Source organism: Callithrix jacchus, chromosome 7 (assembly GCF_049354715.1).
Source record: "Callithrix jacchus isolate 240 chromosome 7, calJac240_pri, whole genome shotgun sequence".
Classification (NCBI taxonomy): domain Eukaryota; kingdom Metazoa; phylum Chordata; class Mammalia; order Primates; family Cebidae; genus Callithrix; species Callithrix jacchus.
This window is the reverse complement of record NC_133508.1, coordinates 96,897,270-96,912,066: the sequence shown is the minus strand read 5'-3', so window position 1 is coordinate 96,912,066 and position 14,797 is coordinate 96,897,270. Positions and strand designations below refer to the sequence as shown.

Genomic DNA, 14,797 nt, shown 5'->3' with positions numbered 1-14,797 from the left:
TTCTTCCAGAAACATAGCTGTACTTCCTGAAGCTGGGTGTGGTCACATCCCTTATCCAAGGTGGGAGTGAAAGTGATTTATGCAGTTTTCAGGCCATTACATATCTCCTATGCAATCTAGGTTGTCTTTCCTCATGTACTAGTTGGACAATGTCAAGTGAACCTGGGACCCCTATGCTGAAGAAGGCAGAGCCTCTGTTAGCTTAGGACTCTGAATGACTACATGGAGCAGTGTTCCTTCCCCATTCATGATTGGACTCAATGTGACTATGAAGTAAACTTCTATCTCGTTAAACCTTGAGTCCGATAAACATTTGAAAAGTGTTTAACTGTCTAATCTAAAACTAAATACTACAACAATTTTAAACACATTTAAAAAGCTAAATTTTTACAAAAGATAAAATGTTCATTTTGCTATTCCTAGAAAAATTATATTCTTAGCAAATTTTCAAAGATTCTAGCAAATAAGAATTCTAGGCTTATTTTTCAAGAACTTAACATTCCATACATTATAGCCATCGCCTCTTGATGTCACTACAGTCTGTGTCCAAACAGTCCCTATTAGTTATGGTTTATTTTATCTGACACTGATGAGTCAGACTAAGAGTATGTGAACTGATCTGGAAATACCAAAGAAACCTGACAGGCAAGGCAGTACAGTTAAAAGTGATTAGATACAGATACGAGAATGGCAGAAAAGTCCGGTGAAAAGGGCCTCACTAAAACATGGACCCTCAAGGTTTGAGCTCTGAAAGATAAGTCACTCACATTTCTGGCTTTCTCCAAGTACATTTTGTATCTTTCTTCCATTGCTTTCATATCTTCATCTTTCTTCTGAAGAGCAGCTTCAAGTTCATTGATCTTTTGTACTATTAGTAAAAATAAAATGAAACATGACCAGTTATTAATATTTACTATTAAAATATTTCATCCTTATAATATTTATTTTCTAAAGACTGATAAGAGAACTTAAAAGAGAAGCCTGCTATTTATTCTTTGTAGTGAATTCTTATCTAAATACAACCAATACATCCTCAATTATTTATTTGTTCCTTAAAAAAAAATCTACAATCTGCTTTATTTAGTTCTTTTTCTGCTATCAAGTATAAACAGCAAATATACCTTATAGTAAGCACAACCACAAGAAAAATAAAGTGTTTCTACACAATGTTTTGAAGTTCATATCAATCTGATTTGAAATCATGTTTATCCACATTTCCACAAATTCTAATTTATTTTTTAATGTTTGATACTCCCATATATCCATCAATTAATTTAATTAGTTTTTTTTTGCTTTAATAATATATCATTTATTAACTACTTCAGCACTAAAAATTATCATGGTCCTTTTTTACAATATATGTATCTATGCATTGTGCAAAAACTTACACATAGACCTTGCATCCTTCAACAAAACAGGGTAAGTCCTTATATACACTGCTGTCTGATCCAAGTTTTCACAAATACCTACCATTTTGATTTAAATCTGGCTGAAGATCTTCAATGAGCGCTTGTTTCTTCTGTAAATCTTCATGGACCTCTGTGAGCTTTTCCCTAAGTGGTGGAAAAAGTATGGAGCTTAGAGTCAGACAGACCTAAGAATGAAAACTGGTTTTTGCCACATAACATTTGTGGACCTTAGGCAAGCCACTTCCTGACCTTAGTTCCTCACCTGTGAAATGGGAATACTATCTGCCTGACTATAGGGGTCGTCATGAGGAGGTAAAGTCAGGCACATAGCGGGTGCCAAAAGGTTAAATTGTTTCCCTTGCCATCCCTGACTCCTAAGAAAGTAAAATATTTTATAGGTTTAACATCCCATTAATCTAGTTGTGATAGTTATGTTTCTTTAAACTTTTCAAATGATATTAAATGAAAGATGTAGGAATTTAGGGTGGGTAAGCAGGCAGGCTGAACCTTTAGCATGCTTTTCACTTTTTGCAGCAGGTGTGAGTGTCAGTTAGCATTGAGATATTTGCTTTTCTAAACAAAATCTGAAAAGGAGATTAACTTTAGAGGCTTTTACAACCCCTCCCCTCTCATATTTGAAAAGGAATATCAGTTTTACTTACATATGAGCTTCCAACTTCTGCTTTAATTTGCTGGACTATAAAATTTAAAAAAAATTGCTGTAAGATGACTATCTTGACAAAAGTCAAATTTCCAGACATCTAAATCTCTTTACCTCCTTTTAAAGGTATACTATGCAAAATTGTATTTTTAAAATTTGTATTTCTAATAACCCATTTTTAAAAGCATGAAATTTTTAGGTATTTTTTTTTACTTCCAAAAGGAAAAAAAAAATAGAAAATGAAATTTAAAAGGGTACAACAACAGAAAGAAAAATGCCTCATATTTCTGAATAAAAACTGAACCCGAACTTGAAAAACGGCAAATGCAAGCTCAATGTGCTATACTGAGGAGTATCAAACATTAAAATATTAAAGAATCATTTATTCAGAACACAGATTTTAAGATTTTGGGCCTCTTATGAGGAACAAAGAAAGATCTAAAATAATTATCTTTATAATAAACTTATTATAATTGCAAATACTTTAATAATGAACACCAAAATGAAGCAACTGAATACTGCTAAAATGCAAAACTTTAAACATACAATTTCCGCGTTTAAAAACCAGTACTTAAATTGCCATAGTTGTTCCGTACCTACTGTATAGTTGAAGTGTTTAAAATATACAATCTGAAATACGAGTTGGATACCAATATATTAAAATAATAAAGACATTTATCTTTAAAATACTGCAAGCCAAAATGTGCTCCCCCACAAAGACGTCATTTTAAAAGTATTCTCTAGTGTGGCTTAAAATAATATTTGTATTAGAGAAGTTACAATACCGTATATATGCACATATGAGATGCCGCCATGCATGAGACGATTTCTATTTTCCAAGCCCCCAGGGAAGAAAAAAGAAAATAATATAAAGCACATAAAAGACAGAAAGGAAATGCAACCCTTTCAATTTTCATCTATTTACTTACTTGGCAGACTTTCCTCCCCCATCAACACAGGTATATCACCTAACATTCTATCTAATCGCAATCAATCAATATATCCCTAACACATATCTAGTCCTTTTTTCTTTTATTTTTAATTAAGTACATCCCTCTCTCAATCATTACTTCTTTTCCTCTTCACATACAAAGATCAAACTATAAAAAAGTTGCTAGGCAAAGTCAGATTTAAGCAAAGTTTGATTTCTTTTCAATTCTCTTATCTCTGCCCTCACAATATCTGCCATTAAAAACCATCAGAAAATGGTAAAGCCATGAATCATTAAGTAAGGAAAAAGAAATGAGCGACACTTCCAAGACTGCATTAAAGTTTCTGTCCTTCAGAGACAGGTATAATCCATTTTTAGCATGCTCTTTTGGTAGAAATCATTTCCCCATTCTCTCTTTTCCCATTAGAAGGTTTCATCAATTCTGACTGCTAATAACTCTCATTTGGGTTTTTCTCAGGCCAGCGCTATTGGAATTCCACCAGAATTATGAAGGCCTCAATTGTAATACGCTCTCAGTGAAGAATCATCATGAACTTTGGTATAGCTATTGAAGTAGGACAGATAGAAATCACCTTCCAATGTACATGATCAACTGATAGACCCCAAGTTGGCAAAATCACTGCATCTATTATGCAGATATATACGGTATTTAAGGGTACTCTCAATGATAAGGGCTGCACTTTCAAATACAAGATTAATTCGGGCATCATGACCTATTAAAGAGAAGCCAGACACAGCAGAATTATTATAATTTCTAAGTTACTTACACTTTCGCCTTCAGACTTGGAACCTTGTTCCTGTAAAGACTTCTGGAGGTCCTCAATCTGCTGCTGCAATTCTCTAATACGCTCTTTGCTCAGCCTATTGTAAGATGAGTCATAAGCATTTACTTGTATTGAAAGTCAAAGTAGTTAAGGATCTACAAAGGTACACTCAGTTAGCAAATTAACTAAAACATATTTTTACAGCAATGACAAATGCACAACAATTAACTGTGCCTAGTTATAACATGGAGTAGGGTAGACTACTTCTAAGGAAATACTTTTAAAAAGAAAACTTTTTTTCCTAGAAGTATATAAGCCTACATTTAAAATTTTAAGAAACTTAAATGTCGATGGCAAAAACATTTCTACACTGTACTCACTGTTAGAAAAATCAGAAAACCAGCTCAATTTTTCAACAGTTGTATTTTTAATGAATGAAAACTAGGTTTCTGTCTTCTGTTTCAGATTTCACAGTGTATTGGAAGAAGAAGGCCACCATTTTCTAACCATTTCTACATGGTTTTTAAAATTTAAATTAAAGCGACTGGTACTAGCAACTAATTCAGATTCCAGCATAGCAAAATCTCATTCTTTAAAACTCTGCTTAAGAGTTACTTCCACTGGAAGTTGCCATCAAGAGTTAGTATCTCCGTCTCCCTCTATATATATATCCACACACATAAACTCACCTACCTGTTACAATACTCCATTGTTGCAGTTATCATATAATACAGCAATTATCTATTTACATGTCTACTTTCCTATGTTAATTCCTTAAAAGCTGGAATGGTTTCCCCAGTGCTAACAACTGGTATAGAACTGAGTAAGATAGGAATATTTAATGGTCTCTTCAGAAAACTAAATTGTTATTCTTCCTTTAACCACAGTTTTTGTAACATTATACACGCAAGTTTGAAAAAGATAAGATTCACGTGTGTCTAAAATTTCTGTTGGTCTCTAGGATTCAATAAAGGTTAAATAAATCCAAATACCCTTATAGTAAGAGTGCTATTTATAACAGGCAGGTTACTATAGTAGTTAAAAGTAAAGATTCAGAAATCAGATTGACAGAGAGTTCATTATGCAGGATCCAAAACTACTAGCTATATAACTTTAGGTAAGTTATTTAAATTCTCTGTACCCATATTCCTTGTCCATAGAAAAAGACCTAACCATAGTAACTATTCCATGGAGCTATTATGAGGATTTACTGAGCTAACAGCAAAAAAGTACTTAGAAAAGTATATTATTATGATTAGAATAAGTTTTGAGCACTTCATTGGTACCAGATAAGTACATCGTTGGCTTTAAGCTCATTATCTATAGTCTTCCTAACAACTTGTATTTACACTTGAAAACACTAAGTTTAAGTTTAAGTAACTTGTCCAGAAACAGTTAGTAAGTTAAATTAGAAGTAGGATTTAAATTTGAGTCCACAATCTACATCTCATCTGTGCATGAGTTTTAAGTAGAAAACCAAACTGTCACTTACTCATTGTCAAATTTACTGAATTGTAAACATATCTAAACAAAATTCAAGAATAAGTAGCCTGCTGGGCTGGGAACAGTGGCTCATGCTTGAAATTCTAGCAACTTTGGGAGGCCAAGGCAGGTGAATCACCTGAGGTCAGGAGTTCAAGGCCAGCCCAGCCAACATGGTGAAACCCCATCTCTACTAAAACATAGTAGTTTTAGAAATTGGCCAGGCGTGGTGGCTCATGTATTTTGGGAGGTAACCCCATTACTTTGGGAGGCCAAGGAGGGCAGATCACGAGGTCAGGAGATTGAGACCAGCCTGGCCAACATGGTGAAATCCTGTCTCTACTAAAAATACACAAAAAAATTAGCCAGGCATAGTAGCACGTGCCTATCGTCCCAGCTACTTGGAGGCTGAGGCAGGAGAATCACTTGAACATGGGAGGCGGAGGTTGCAGTGAGCCCAGATCGTGCTAGTGCACTCCAGCCTGGGTGAAAGAACAAGACTCCGTCTCAAAAAAAAAAAAAAAAACAAACAAAAAACCAGAAATTAGCCAGGTGTGGTGGTGCACATCTCTAATTGCAGCTATTAGGGAGCTGAGGAACAAGAATCACTCATACTGGGGAGGTGGAGGCTGCAGTGAGCGGAGATCATGCCACTGCACTCCAGCCTAGGCTACAGAGCAAGACTCTGTCTCAAAAAATAAAAATAAAAAGAATAAGTAGCCTGGTTAACCAAGACTGCTGAAATTAATGGATTATCTATATATTTTATAAATATAAGTGAAAAGAATCACTTGATTTCTTTCACAGAGTGAAGCTTATAGTGATGAAAGACTACTAACAAAAAAAATCAAACTATTTCTAGGTAATTCTAATTACTTTAATTAAGATAATATTTTCCACTTTTGTGAATCAAGATTTTGTGGTTTGCTAATTAAATCACTAAGATTTTCAATTACTAAGGAGCACATCACCTCTGCTCAGTTTCCAGTTCATTCATCTTACGATGTTTCTGTTCTAGCTGCTCCTGAAGTTCCTCAATACGTTCATTCTCAGAGCCTTCTTGCTGTAAGCGAAGCATCTTATTTTCATGTTGCAGTCGAATAAACACCTCCCTGATGTTACAAAGCAAAATCTTTAATTTTTAAGAATTTGAGTCATTATATTCTTTAGTTAAAAAAAGGAAATTCCTGTCCATTCAATAGCTACCATTTTAAGATGCAAGCAGGTCCAGCTAACACAGCTGGTAGGGCATAAAACTCTTAAACTACAAGAAAAACTTCTGAAAGTGTTAAGAAAAAAATTATGTACACTGCAATACTGTGCCTTAAAAAAAAAAAGCAGTAAAAATTTTAAAGGTACCATATAGGTTATAAATAATTGTCATTATTATGCCATTCCCAAAGAGATAATAGAAATTATTTTACTTTGGTAATTTAGAAACTATTCACCAAAGGAAACACATAGTATATTCTTAGAAAACACATAAAAGAAAAAGCTTTAAGGAACAATAGTTTGACTAAAATTTTAAGAGATACTTTATAATGGCAATATGACGGTTTCTAAATCTTTTGTTTCTAAAATTTTTCATTAAAGTTTTACATGTACTTTTAAAAAATGCAACTTTTTATTAGTATTATTGACTTTACTTTATTATTATTTGTATTAAATAGGGAAGTCATACTCTCCCTTAGTTGTTTCCCTGCCAAATCCCATTCTTCAAAAGCAACTAATTTCAATTAATCCCAAGTTTTGTTCTTCTGAATGCCAATACCATAACTCTTTTTTTTAATTGTACTTTAAGTCCTGGGGCACATGTGCATATCTTGCAGGATTGTGCCAATACCATAACTCTTTCTTAAAAAGCTCATATGGCTACTTTTTAAATTACTAATTTTAACTTAATGAATGACTCCCCACTACGCAAGATAAGTAACTATTCTCACTTTATACATTTACCACTTTCCCCATCAAAGGCTTATTAAATCATATTTATCTTTGTCTTCTAATAATTTTCCAACTGTAAAGTATATACTTATACCTCCCTAGTTAAAGCAATTTTGTATTATGGGGGTCATGCCATAAAAATTAGAATATGTTATTCAACAGGTCTGTGAGATTTTACTTCCGATAAAATTTTAAATTGCTGTGGTAGCAATAATAATCTGATTTGGAAAGTTTAAGTAGATCAAACAGTAATTTTCAGCTCTATGATTCACAAAATAAGTTTTTAAAGGCCAAGACATTTACAAAAAAAAGTTATAATATTAAATATAATTCTATCAAATGACAGAAACAAATTTACCTATATTCCACAGGCATAATCTCAGCAGCAAGATTCTCATAACTTTTCGTAGCAGATGCACCTAAAAAATAACAAAAAATAAATTAGCATTTCAGTATTTCAACTATTTTAAAAGAATTCTTTCTTTTTCTTAGAGATAGGGTCTTTCTCTGTCACCGAGGCTGGAGTGCAGTGGTACAATCATAGCTCACTGCAACCTCAAACTCCTGGACTCAAGTGATCCTCCTGCCTCAGCCTCCCAAGTAGCTAGGACTATAGTCATATACCACCATGTCAGATTAAGGTTTTATTTTTTGTTGAATGGGGTCTCACTACGTTCCCCAGGCTGAAACTTTTAAAATCTAACAAAATTAACCTGTTTGGTTTAGGTGATCCTGTTGTACTTGTGAACATCGAAGCTCTTCATTTGTTTCTTTCAAAGTATCACGCTGCTCAATTAGTCTCTGAAAAGAATTGTTGAGGTCAGCAAAATATATAACTCTGTCTGTAAACAATGTACTTTATGCTTACAATAATTTATCTTAACTAGCTTGATAGTTGTTGTTTAATTTTAAGTGACAATGATTTCATTTTAAGGGGCTTATTTTCTGTTAATTTACATTAATAATATGTGTCTTTATATAATACATGGTTTTGACTTCCCCATCAGATAGTTTATCTTTGAACAAAATGAATGCATTATGTAACAGAGGACAGATATGCAACTGGGGTAATAAAAGAGACTTTGGAGGCATAAAGACCGTGGGTTGAATATCAGTTTTACCACTTCCTGGGAATACTGTCTTATGCAACTTATATAACTCTTTGGCTTTAGTATCCATAACTTCAAAATAGGAATACTGATACATAAGACCTTGGAAAGGTGTTTTGAGTAACAAAGGTGGTAGTCAAGAATCCAGAATATAGGTTGGTGTGTAAGAGATGCTGGAGACTAGTTACTTCTTTTTACCACTATTGTGAAACTCAACTGAAGGAGTGATAAGTAGTATCCTGGAGGAACACATTGGTGGAAAAACACCATTTCCCAAGGACAGCAAACTGGTAACTTATGTCACTGACAATTTTATTTTAGAGTCTACACCAATGACAAACTTCTAGGTTCCGGACAGAAAGCTCATGTTTAAATCGTTTTTCCCACAAGCTGAAAAGTACTACTGAACATAAAACCATCTATTAAATGCTATGTTCAAAGTCAGTAAACTAAGCCCTAATTAATCCATTGTGTATTTCAAATCAATTTAGCCGTAAACTGGTAACTGATTCAAGGGGTCCGTAGGTGCCTTAAGGATCTCTGAACCCTAGAGGTTGGAGATCTAGCAAGAACAGGCACAAAGACCTCTGTAAATCTGTTCCCCCATTAATGTAACACACACACACTAGCACATTTGTCATTATCAACTATTTCAGAACTCTGGGAACAAACCAAAGGCCTACAACACTCTGATGAGCATTTATTTAAATAAAACTGCTAAACCTTGGTTAGAATGCAAGCTTTTTGCTCTTTTAACTTTTCTAACTACTATTCCCATCTCCCCAGCTCTGAAGTAGCCTTGAAAACCAGCAGCCTTTCAATAGCCATACCCGTGAAAACCAGCAGCTCTAGCAACCACCACGCAGACTGGATATGTGGCTCCCTTTAAAAGCCCCATCCACAGAGAACTGTCACTGTTTAACCTATCTTGTACCTCCCTAGGCCCCATTTATGGGGACTCTTCAGGTTTGACCTAATTCACTGCTTGCTCTACAGGAAAAGTCCTACATTATTTCCAAGACATTTGGCAAACACAATCATCAGCAACCATTTACAACCACAGGTGCTGAAGGCTGTGATAATGCCTGTGGTACACAAGAGCCTGGCCAAAAATTTACAAGAAAGATCTGAGAAAAGATGCCCATAGGAATCTTTAAAAAGCTCTGACATGTCAGGCTCTGAGAGTTATTTACTCAAGGCATCTATGGTAATATCTGATCAATCACGAACTAATCACAGCGGTAACTGAGCAGAAACTTCAGTGGCTACACAATACAAAGAATGTAGGCTTTGCAGAATTAGTCCAAAAAAAGTCACCTAAAAAAACAAAGAGCAACAATAATAAACCCTAAGACTGAAAAAAAATCTGATTTCCAGATTTGAAATTTTATATTATTTTAAATGTCAGACTTTCAACAAAAATACAAAATACACAAAGAAACAGGATAGCCTATACACAGGATTTAAAAAAAAAGAGAGAGTCAACAGATACAGCCAGTGAGGGTCCTAGTGGGTGGATATACTAGACTAAGACAGTGAGCTATTCTAAGTGTGTTCAAAGAACTTAAAGCAAACTATTTCTAAAGAATTAAGGGAAATTGTAACAATGTCTCACCAAAGAGAGTGTAAGAGAATTTATAAAAAAGAATCAACTAGAAATTTTGAGTTGAAAAAACAATGAATGGTATAAAAAATTCACTATAGGAGCCGGGTGTGGTGGTTCATGCCTGTAATTCCAGTACTTTCGGAGGCCAAGGTTAAAGGACTGTTTGAGGCCAGGAGTTCAAGATGAACCTGGCCAACACAGTGAGTCCCCATCTCTCTCTCTCTCTCAAAAAAAAAAAAAAGCAAAACAAACAAACAAAAAATTCACTATGGGAGGCTGAGGTGGGCAGATCACTTGAGCCCAGGAGATTGACTAGCCTGGACAACATGGCAAACCCTGTCTCTACAAAAAATACAAAAACTAGCTAGGTATGGTAGAGTGTGCTTGTAGTCCCAGCTACTAGGGAGACTAAGGTAAGAGGACTGCTTCATGCTCAAGAGGTTGAGGCTACAATGAGCCGTGATTGTGCCACTGCACCCCAGCCTGGGTGACAGAGCAAGACCATGTCAAAAAAAAAAATCACTAGAAGGGCTCACTGCAGACTTCAGCAGAGGAGTCCCAAGATCTGTAGGATGCCATTAAGTGGGCCAACATATACAAAACAGGAAACCCAGAAGAAGAGAAAATGGCTAAAAACTTACCAAATTTTATAAAAATTTATAAAATCCCCCCATCCTTTAACATTGGCACATGCATACAAATGTTCACTGCAGCACTATTAATAACAGCAAAAGCAAATTCATGTAATCAGTCTAAATGCCCATTAATGACAGATTAGATAGAGAAAATAATGTGGTACATATACGTCATGAAATACTTTGCAACCATAAAAAAGAATGAGACCATGTCTTTTGCTCAACATGGATGGAGGTGGATGGAGGCTATTATCCTAGCAAACTAACACAGGAACAGAAAACCAAATACCACATGATCTCACAAGTGGGAGCTAAATGATGAGAAACCATGAACACAAAGAAGGGAACAATGGACATTGGAGTTGTCTTGAGAGTGGAGGTTGGGTGGAGAGAGAGGAGCAGAAAAAAATAACTATTGGGTACTAGGCTTAATACCTGGTTCAGGAAACAATCTGTACAACAAAACCCTATGACATGAGTTTACCTATAAAACAACCCTTCATATGTATCCTTGAACCTAAAATAAAGTGTTCCATTTTGTTTAAAAAAAATAAAGTTTAATTCTTTGAACATACTTTGAATAGCTCCCTCTCTGTCTTAGTCTAGTATATCCTCCCACTAGGACACCTCACTGGCTATTTCTGTAGACTGCTTTTTGTTGCTGTTGTTGTTTTATCATGTATAGGCTACCCTGTTTCCTTGCATATTTTGCATTTTTATTGAAAACTTGACATTTAAAATAATACTTCAAATCTGGAAATCAAATTTTTTCCAATCTTGCATCATCAATCTACAATTTTAAGAAGTTCAACAAACTCCCTGTACAATAAACTTAAAGGGATCCACACACCTAGATATATCAAAATGAAACTGCTGAAAGCCAAGGACAAAGCAAAAATCTTGAAAGCAGCAAGAGATAAAGGATTCATCATATAAAATGAACTTTAATAAGATTAACAGCAGATTTCTCATCAAATAATGGAGGCCATAACACAGTAGGATGATGTAAAATGCCAAAGGAAAAAGACTGTCAAACAAGAATTTTATATCTAGCAATAAATGTTTTGAATGTGAAAGATACACTGAAATTTTTCCAAGATTAAACAAAACAAAATAAAGAATGTGCCATTAGCAGACTTTCTTGACAGAAAAATACTAAAAGGAGTCCTTCAGGTTGAAATAAAAGGACACTAGTGAGTAATTTTAATTTACCCAAAGAAAGAACACCAACGGAGGTAACCATATATACAAATATATTTTAAAATTTAATGTACTTTTAACTCTTTTAGTCTTTAATTTTTTTAAAAGACAATAGTGTAAAGCATTAATTATAAAACAGCATTGATAAGTTTATAATGCATAAACATATAATTTGTATGACAATAACAGCATAAACCAGAGGGGAGGAAAAGTTTTTATTTTGGAATTTTCAGTATACTATTGAAATTAAGTTACCATTTACTCTAAATGAATTGTTTCAAGGTAAGATGCTAATTGGAATCCCCCATAACAACCATTAGAAAATAATTTTTAAAAACTTATAAAAGAAACTAAGGAACTAAACTAGTATACTGAAAATATCTAATACAAAAGAAGGCAGTAGTAGAGAAATGGAGGAGAAAAAAGACATATAGAAAACAAATAGCAAAATGGCAGACCTAAGTGGTATTTTTATCAGTAACTACATTAAATGTAAATGGATTACAAACTCCAATCAAAAAGCAAATACTGGTAGAATCAATTAAAAATGATCTAGGTAGAAGAAATAGATCTTAGTATGAAAGATACAAATATAGGTTGAAAATAAAAGGGTGAAAAATTGGATGCAAACATTAACCAAAAGAAAGATAGAGGACTATACTAATATTAAACAAAACAGACTTTAAGATAAATATTGTAACTAGGAAAAAAAGAGACATTAGAAAAATCAATCTATCAGAAAGATAAACAATCACAAATGTAAATGAACCTAACACAACAGACCTAAAATACATGAGGTAAAAACTGACAGAATTAAAGGAAAAAAGAGATAATACAACAACACTAATTGGAAATATCAGTATCCTACTTTTAATAATAGATGGTACTATACAGAAAGATTCAAGGTAGAATACTTGAACAACACTATAAACCAACTAGACCTAACTGACATGTATAGCACTTTATCCAACAGTAGAATACACATTTTTTAAAAATCCACATGGAACACTCTCCACAACAGACCATAGGCAAGGCCATAAAACAAGGCTCAATAATTTTCAAAGGATTGAATGCATATGCACTCTGTTCTCTGACCACAATGGGATTAAATAAATCAATGGCACAGGGAGATTTAGGATATTCACAAATATGTGAAAATTCAGCAAGATACTCATAAGGAGCCAATGTGTCAAAGAAGAAATCATGAGGGAAAGTAAAAGTAAATTCAAAAGAATTAAACAAAAATGCAATATGCCAAAACACAGAATACAGCAAAATAAATCCTGAGGTAAATTTAAAGCTGTAAGCATCTATATAATTTTAAATCAATAACTTTTAACTAGGAAAAAATAAACCTTAAATACAAAGGAATTTGTGTTCCTTTACCAATGAATTATTAAGGATTAGAGTAAAAATAAATAAAATAGAGAATAGAAAACAAATTTAAAAGCCACAAGATAGTTCTTTGAAAAGATCTACAAAACTGACAAATCTTTAGCTACACTAACCAAGAAAAAAACAGAGAAACTCAAATTACAAAATCAAAAATAAAGGAGAGGATATCACTACTTACCAAAATTCTCTTGTTTGTCACAGAAATAAAGAAGAAACAACAATAAACAACTGTAAGCCAATAAATTAGATAAATTAAATTGACAAATCTCTAAAAAGAGGCAAACTAGTAACACTAGCTCAAGAAGTCACAGAATATCTGAATAGACCTAGAGCAACTAAAAAGATTGAATTAGTAATTTATTAACTGCCTATAAATAAAGCTCAAGCCCAGAAAACTGAACTCCACAAAACATTTAAATAAGAATTAATACCAATTTTCACAAACTTTTGGGAAAAAATAAAAAGCAGGGAAAATTTCTCAAATCACTCTATATGTCTAGTGATATCAAAGCCAGTTGATGACCTCACAAGAACATTACAAACTGATATCCCTTATAATACTGATGGAAAAATCTTCAATGAAATATTTGCACACTGAATCTGCCAATACATTTTTAAGTATACATTATAAACAAGTAGAATTTATCATAGTAATGCAAGATCAGTTTAACAAGCAAAAATCAGTGTAATACATCATATTAGTATAATAAAGTACAAATACTATATGTCATCTCACTGACCCAGAAAAAGCATTGACAAAATCCAATACCCTTTTATGATAACAGCATGCAACAAACTATGAATAGAAGGAAACTTCTTCAATCTTAGAGAAGGCATCCAAAAATGAAAAGTAACTCAGAGCTAATATCATACATAATAGTAAAAAATTCAATGCTTTTCCCCTAAGATCAGAATTGAAAAAATCATATCTGTTCTTGCCACTTTCATTTAACATTGAACTGACAATTCTAGCCAGTACAACCCAGCAAGAAAAATAAAAAAGTATCAGGATTGCAAATGAAGAAGTAAAACCAATTTTATTTGCAGAGCTCCTAATATTATATATAGAAAATCCTGAGAAACTTACCAAACAACTGTGATAACCAATAAACAAATTCAACAAGGCTGGAAGATTTGTGATCAATGTACAAAACTCCATTGCATTTCTATATATTAGCAGTTAACAAATCTAAAAGTGATACTGATAAAAGAATTTTATTTAAAATAACAACAAAAAGAATGAAACACTTAGGAATACATGTTTAAAAGGTACCAGTCTTGCACACTGAAACTACAAAATATTGTTGAAAGATACTTAAGATCTAAATAAATGAAATGATATCCCACATTCATGGATCAGAAAAAGAATACTCTTAAGTGACAACACTTCTAAATTAATCTACATTAATCTATAGATCAGTAAGTTTTTATCAAAATCTCAGTTGCCTTTTTTTTTTTTTTTGGCAAGAATTGACAAGCTGATTTCAAGATTCACATGAAAAGCTAGGGAATCAGAATAACAAAAATAACCTTGAAGAAGAATAAAGTTTCAAAACTTACCCTTTCTAATTTCAAAACTACAAAACTACAGTAACCAATAATCAATATATGAGTGTGGTACTAGCATAAGATTAGATATA

The 14,797-nt window shown here is 33.3% G+C and overlaps 1 protein-coding gene across 5 annotated transcripts in view; it reads right to left on the bottom strand.

Moving 5' to 3' along the window:
• HOOK1 (hook microtubule tethering protein 1) overlaps window positions 1-14,797 on the bottom strand; it is a 64,228-nt gene that overhangs the window by 10,270 nt on the left and 39,161 nt on the right. For all 5 annotated transcript variants that reach the window (XM_054236325.2, XM_078333023.1, XM_054236326.2 and 2 more), the window contains exons 14-20: window positions 7,926-8,013; window positions 7,571-7,631; window positions 6,240-6,380; window positions 3,790-3,883; window positions 2,072-2,106; window positions 1,471-1,553; window positions 768-868 (exon numbers count right to left, since the gene is read on the bottom strand). In XM_054236325.2, the coding sequence (XP_054092300.1) occupies window positions 768-868; window positions 1,471-1,553; window positions 2,072-2,106; window positions 3,790-3,883; window positions 6,240-6,380; window positions 7,571-7,631; window positions 7,926-8,013 (603 nt within the window). The remainder of the gene's footprint in view (window positions 1-767; window positions 869-1,470; window positions 1,554-2,071; window positions 2,107-3,789; window positions 3,884-6,239; window positions 6,381-7,570; window positions 7,632-7,925; window positions 8,014-14,797) is intronic.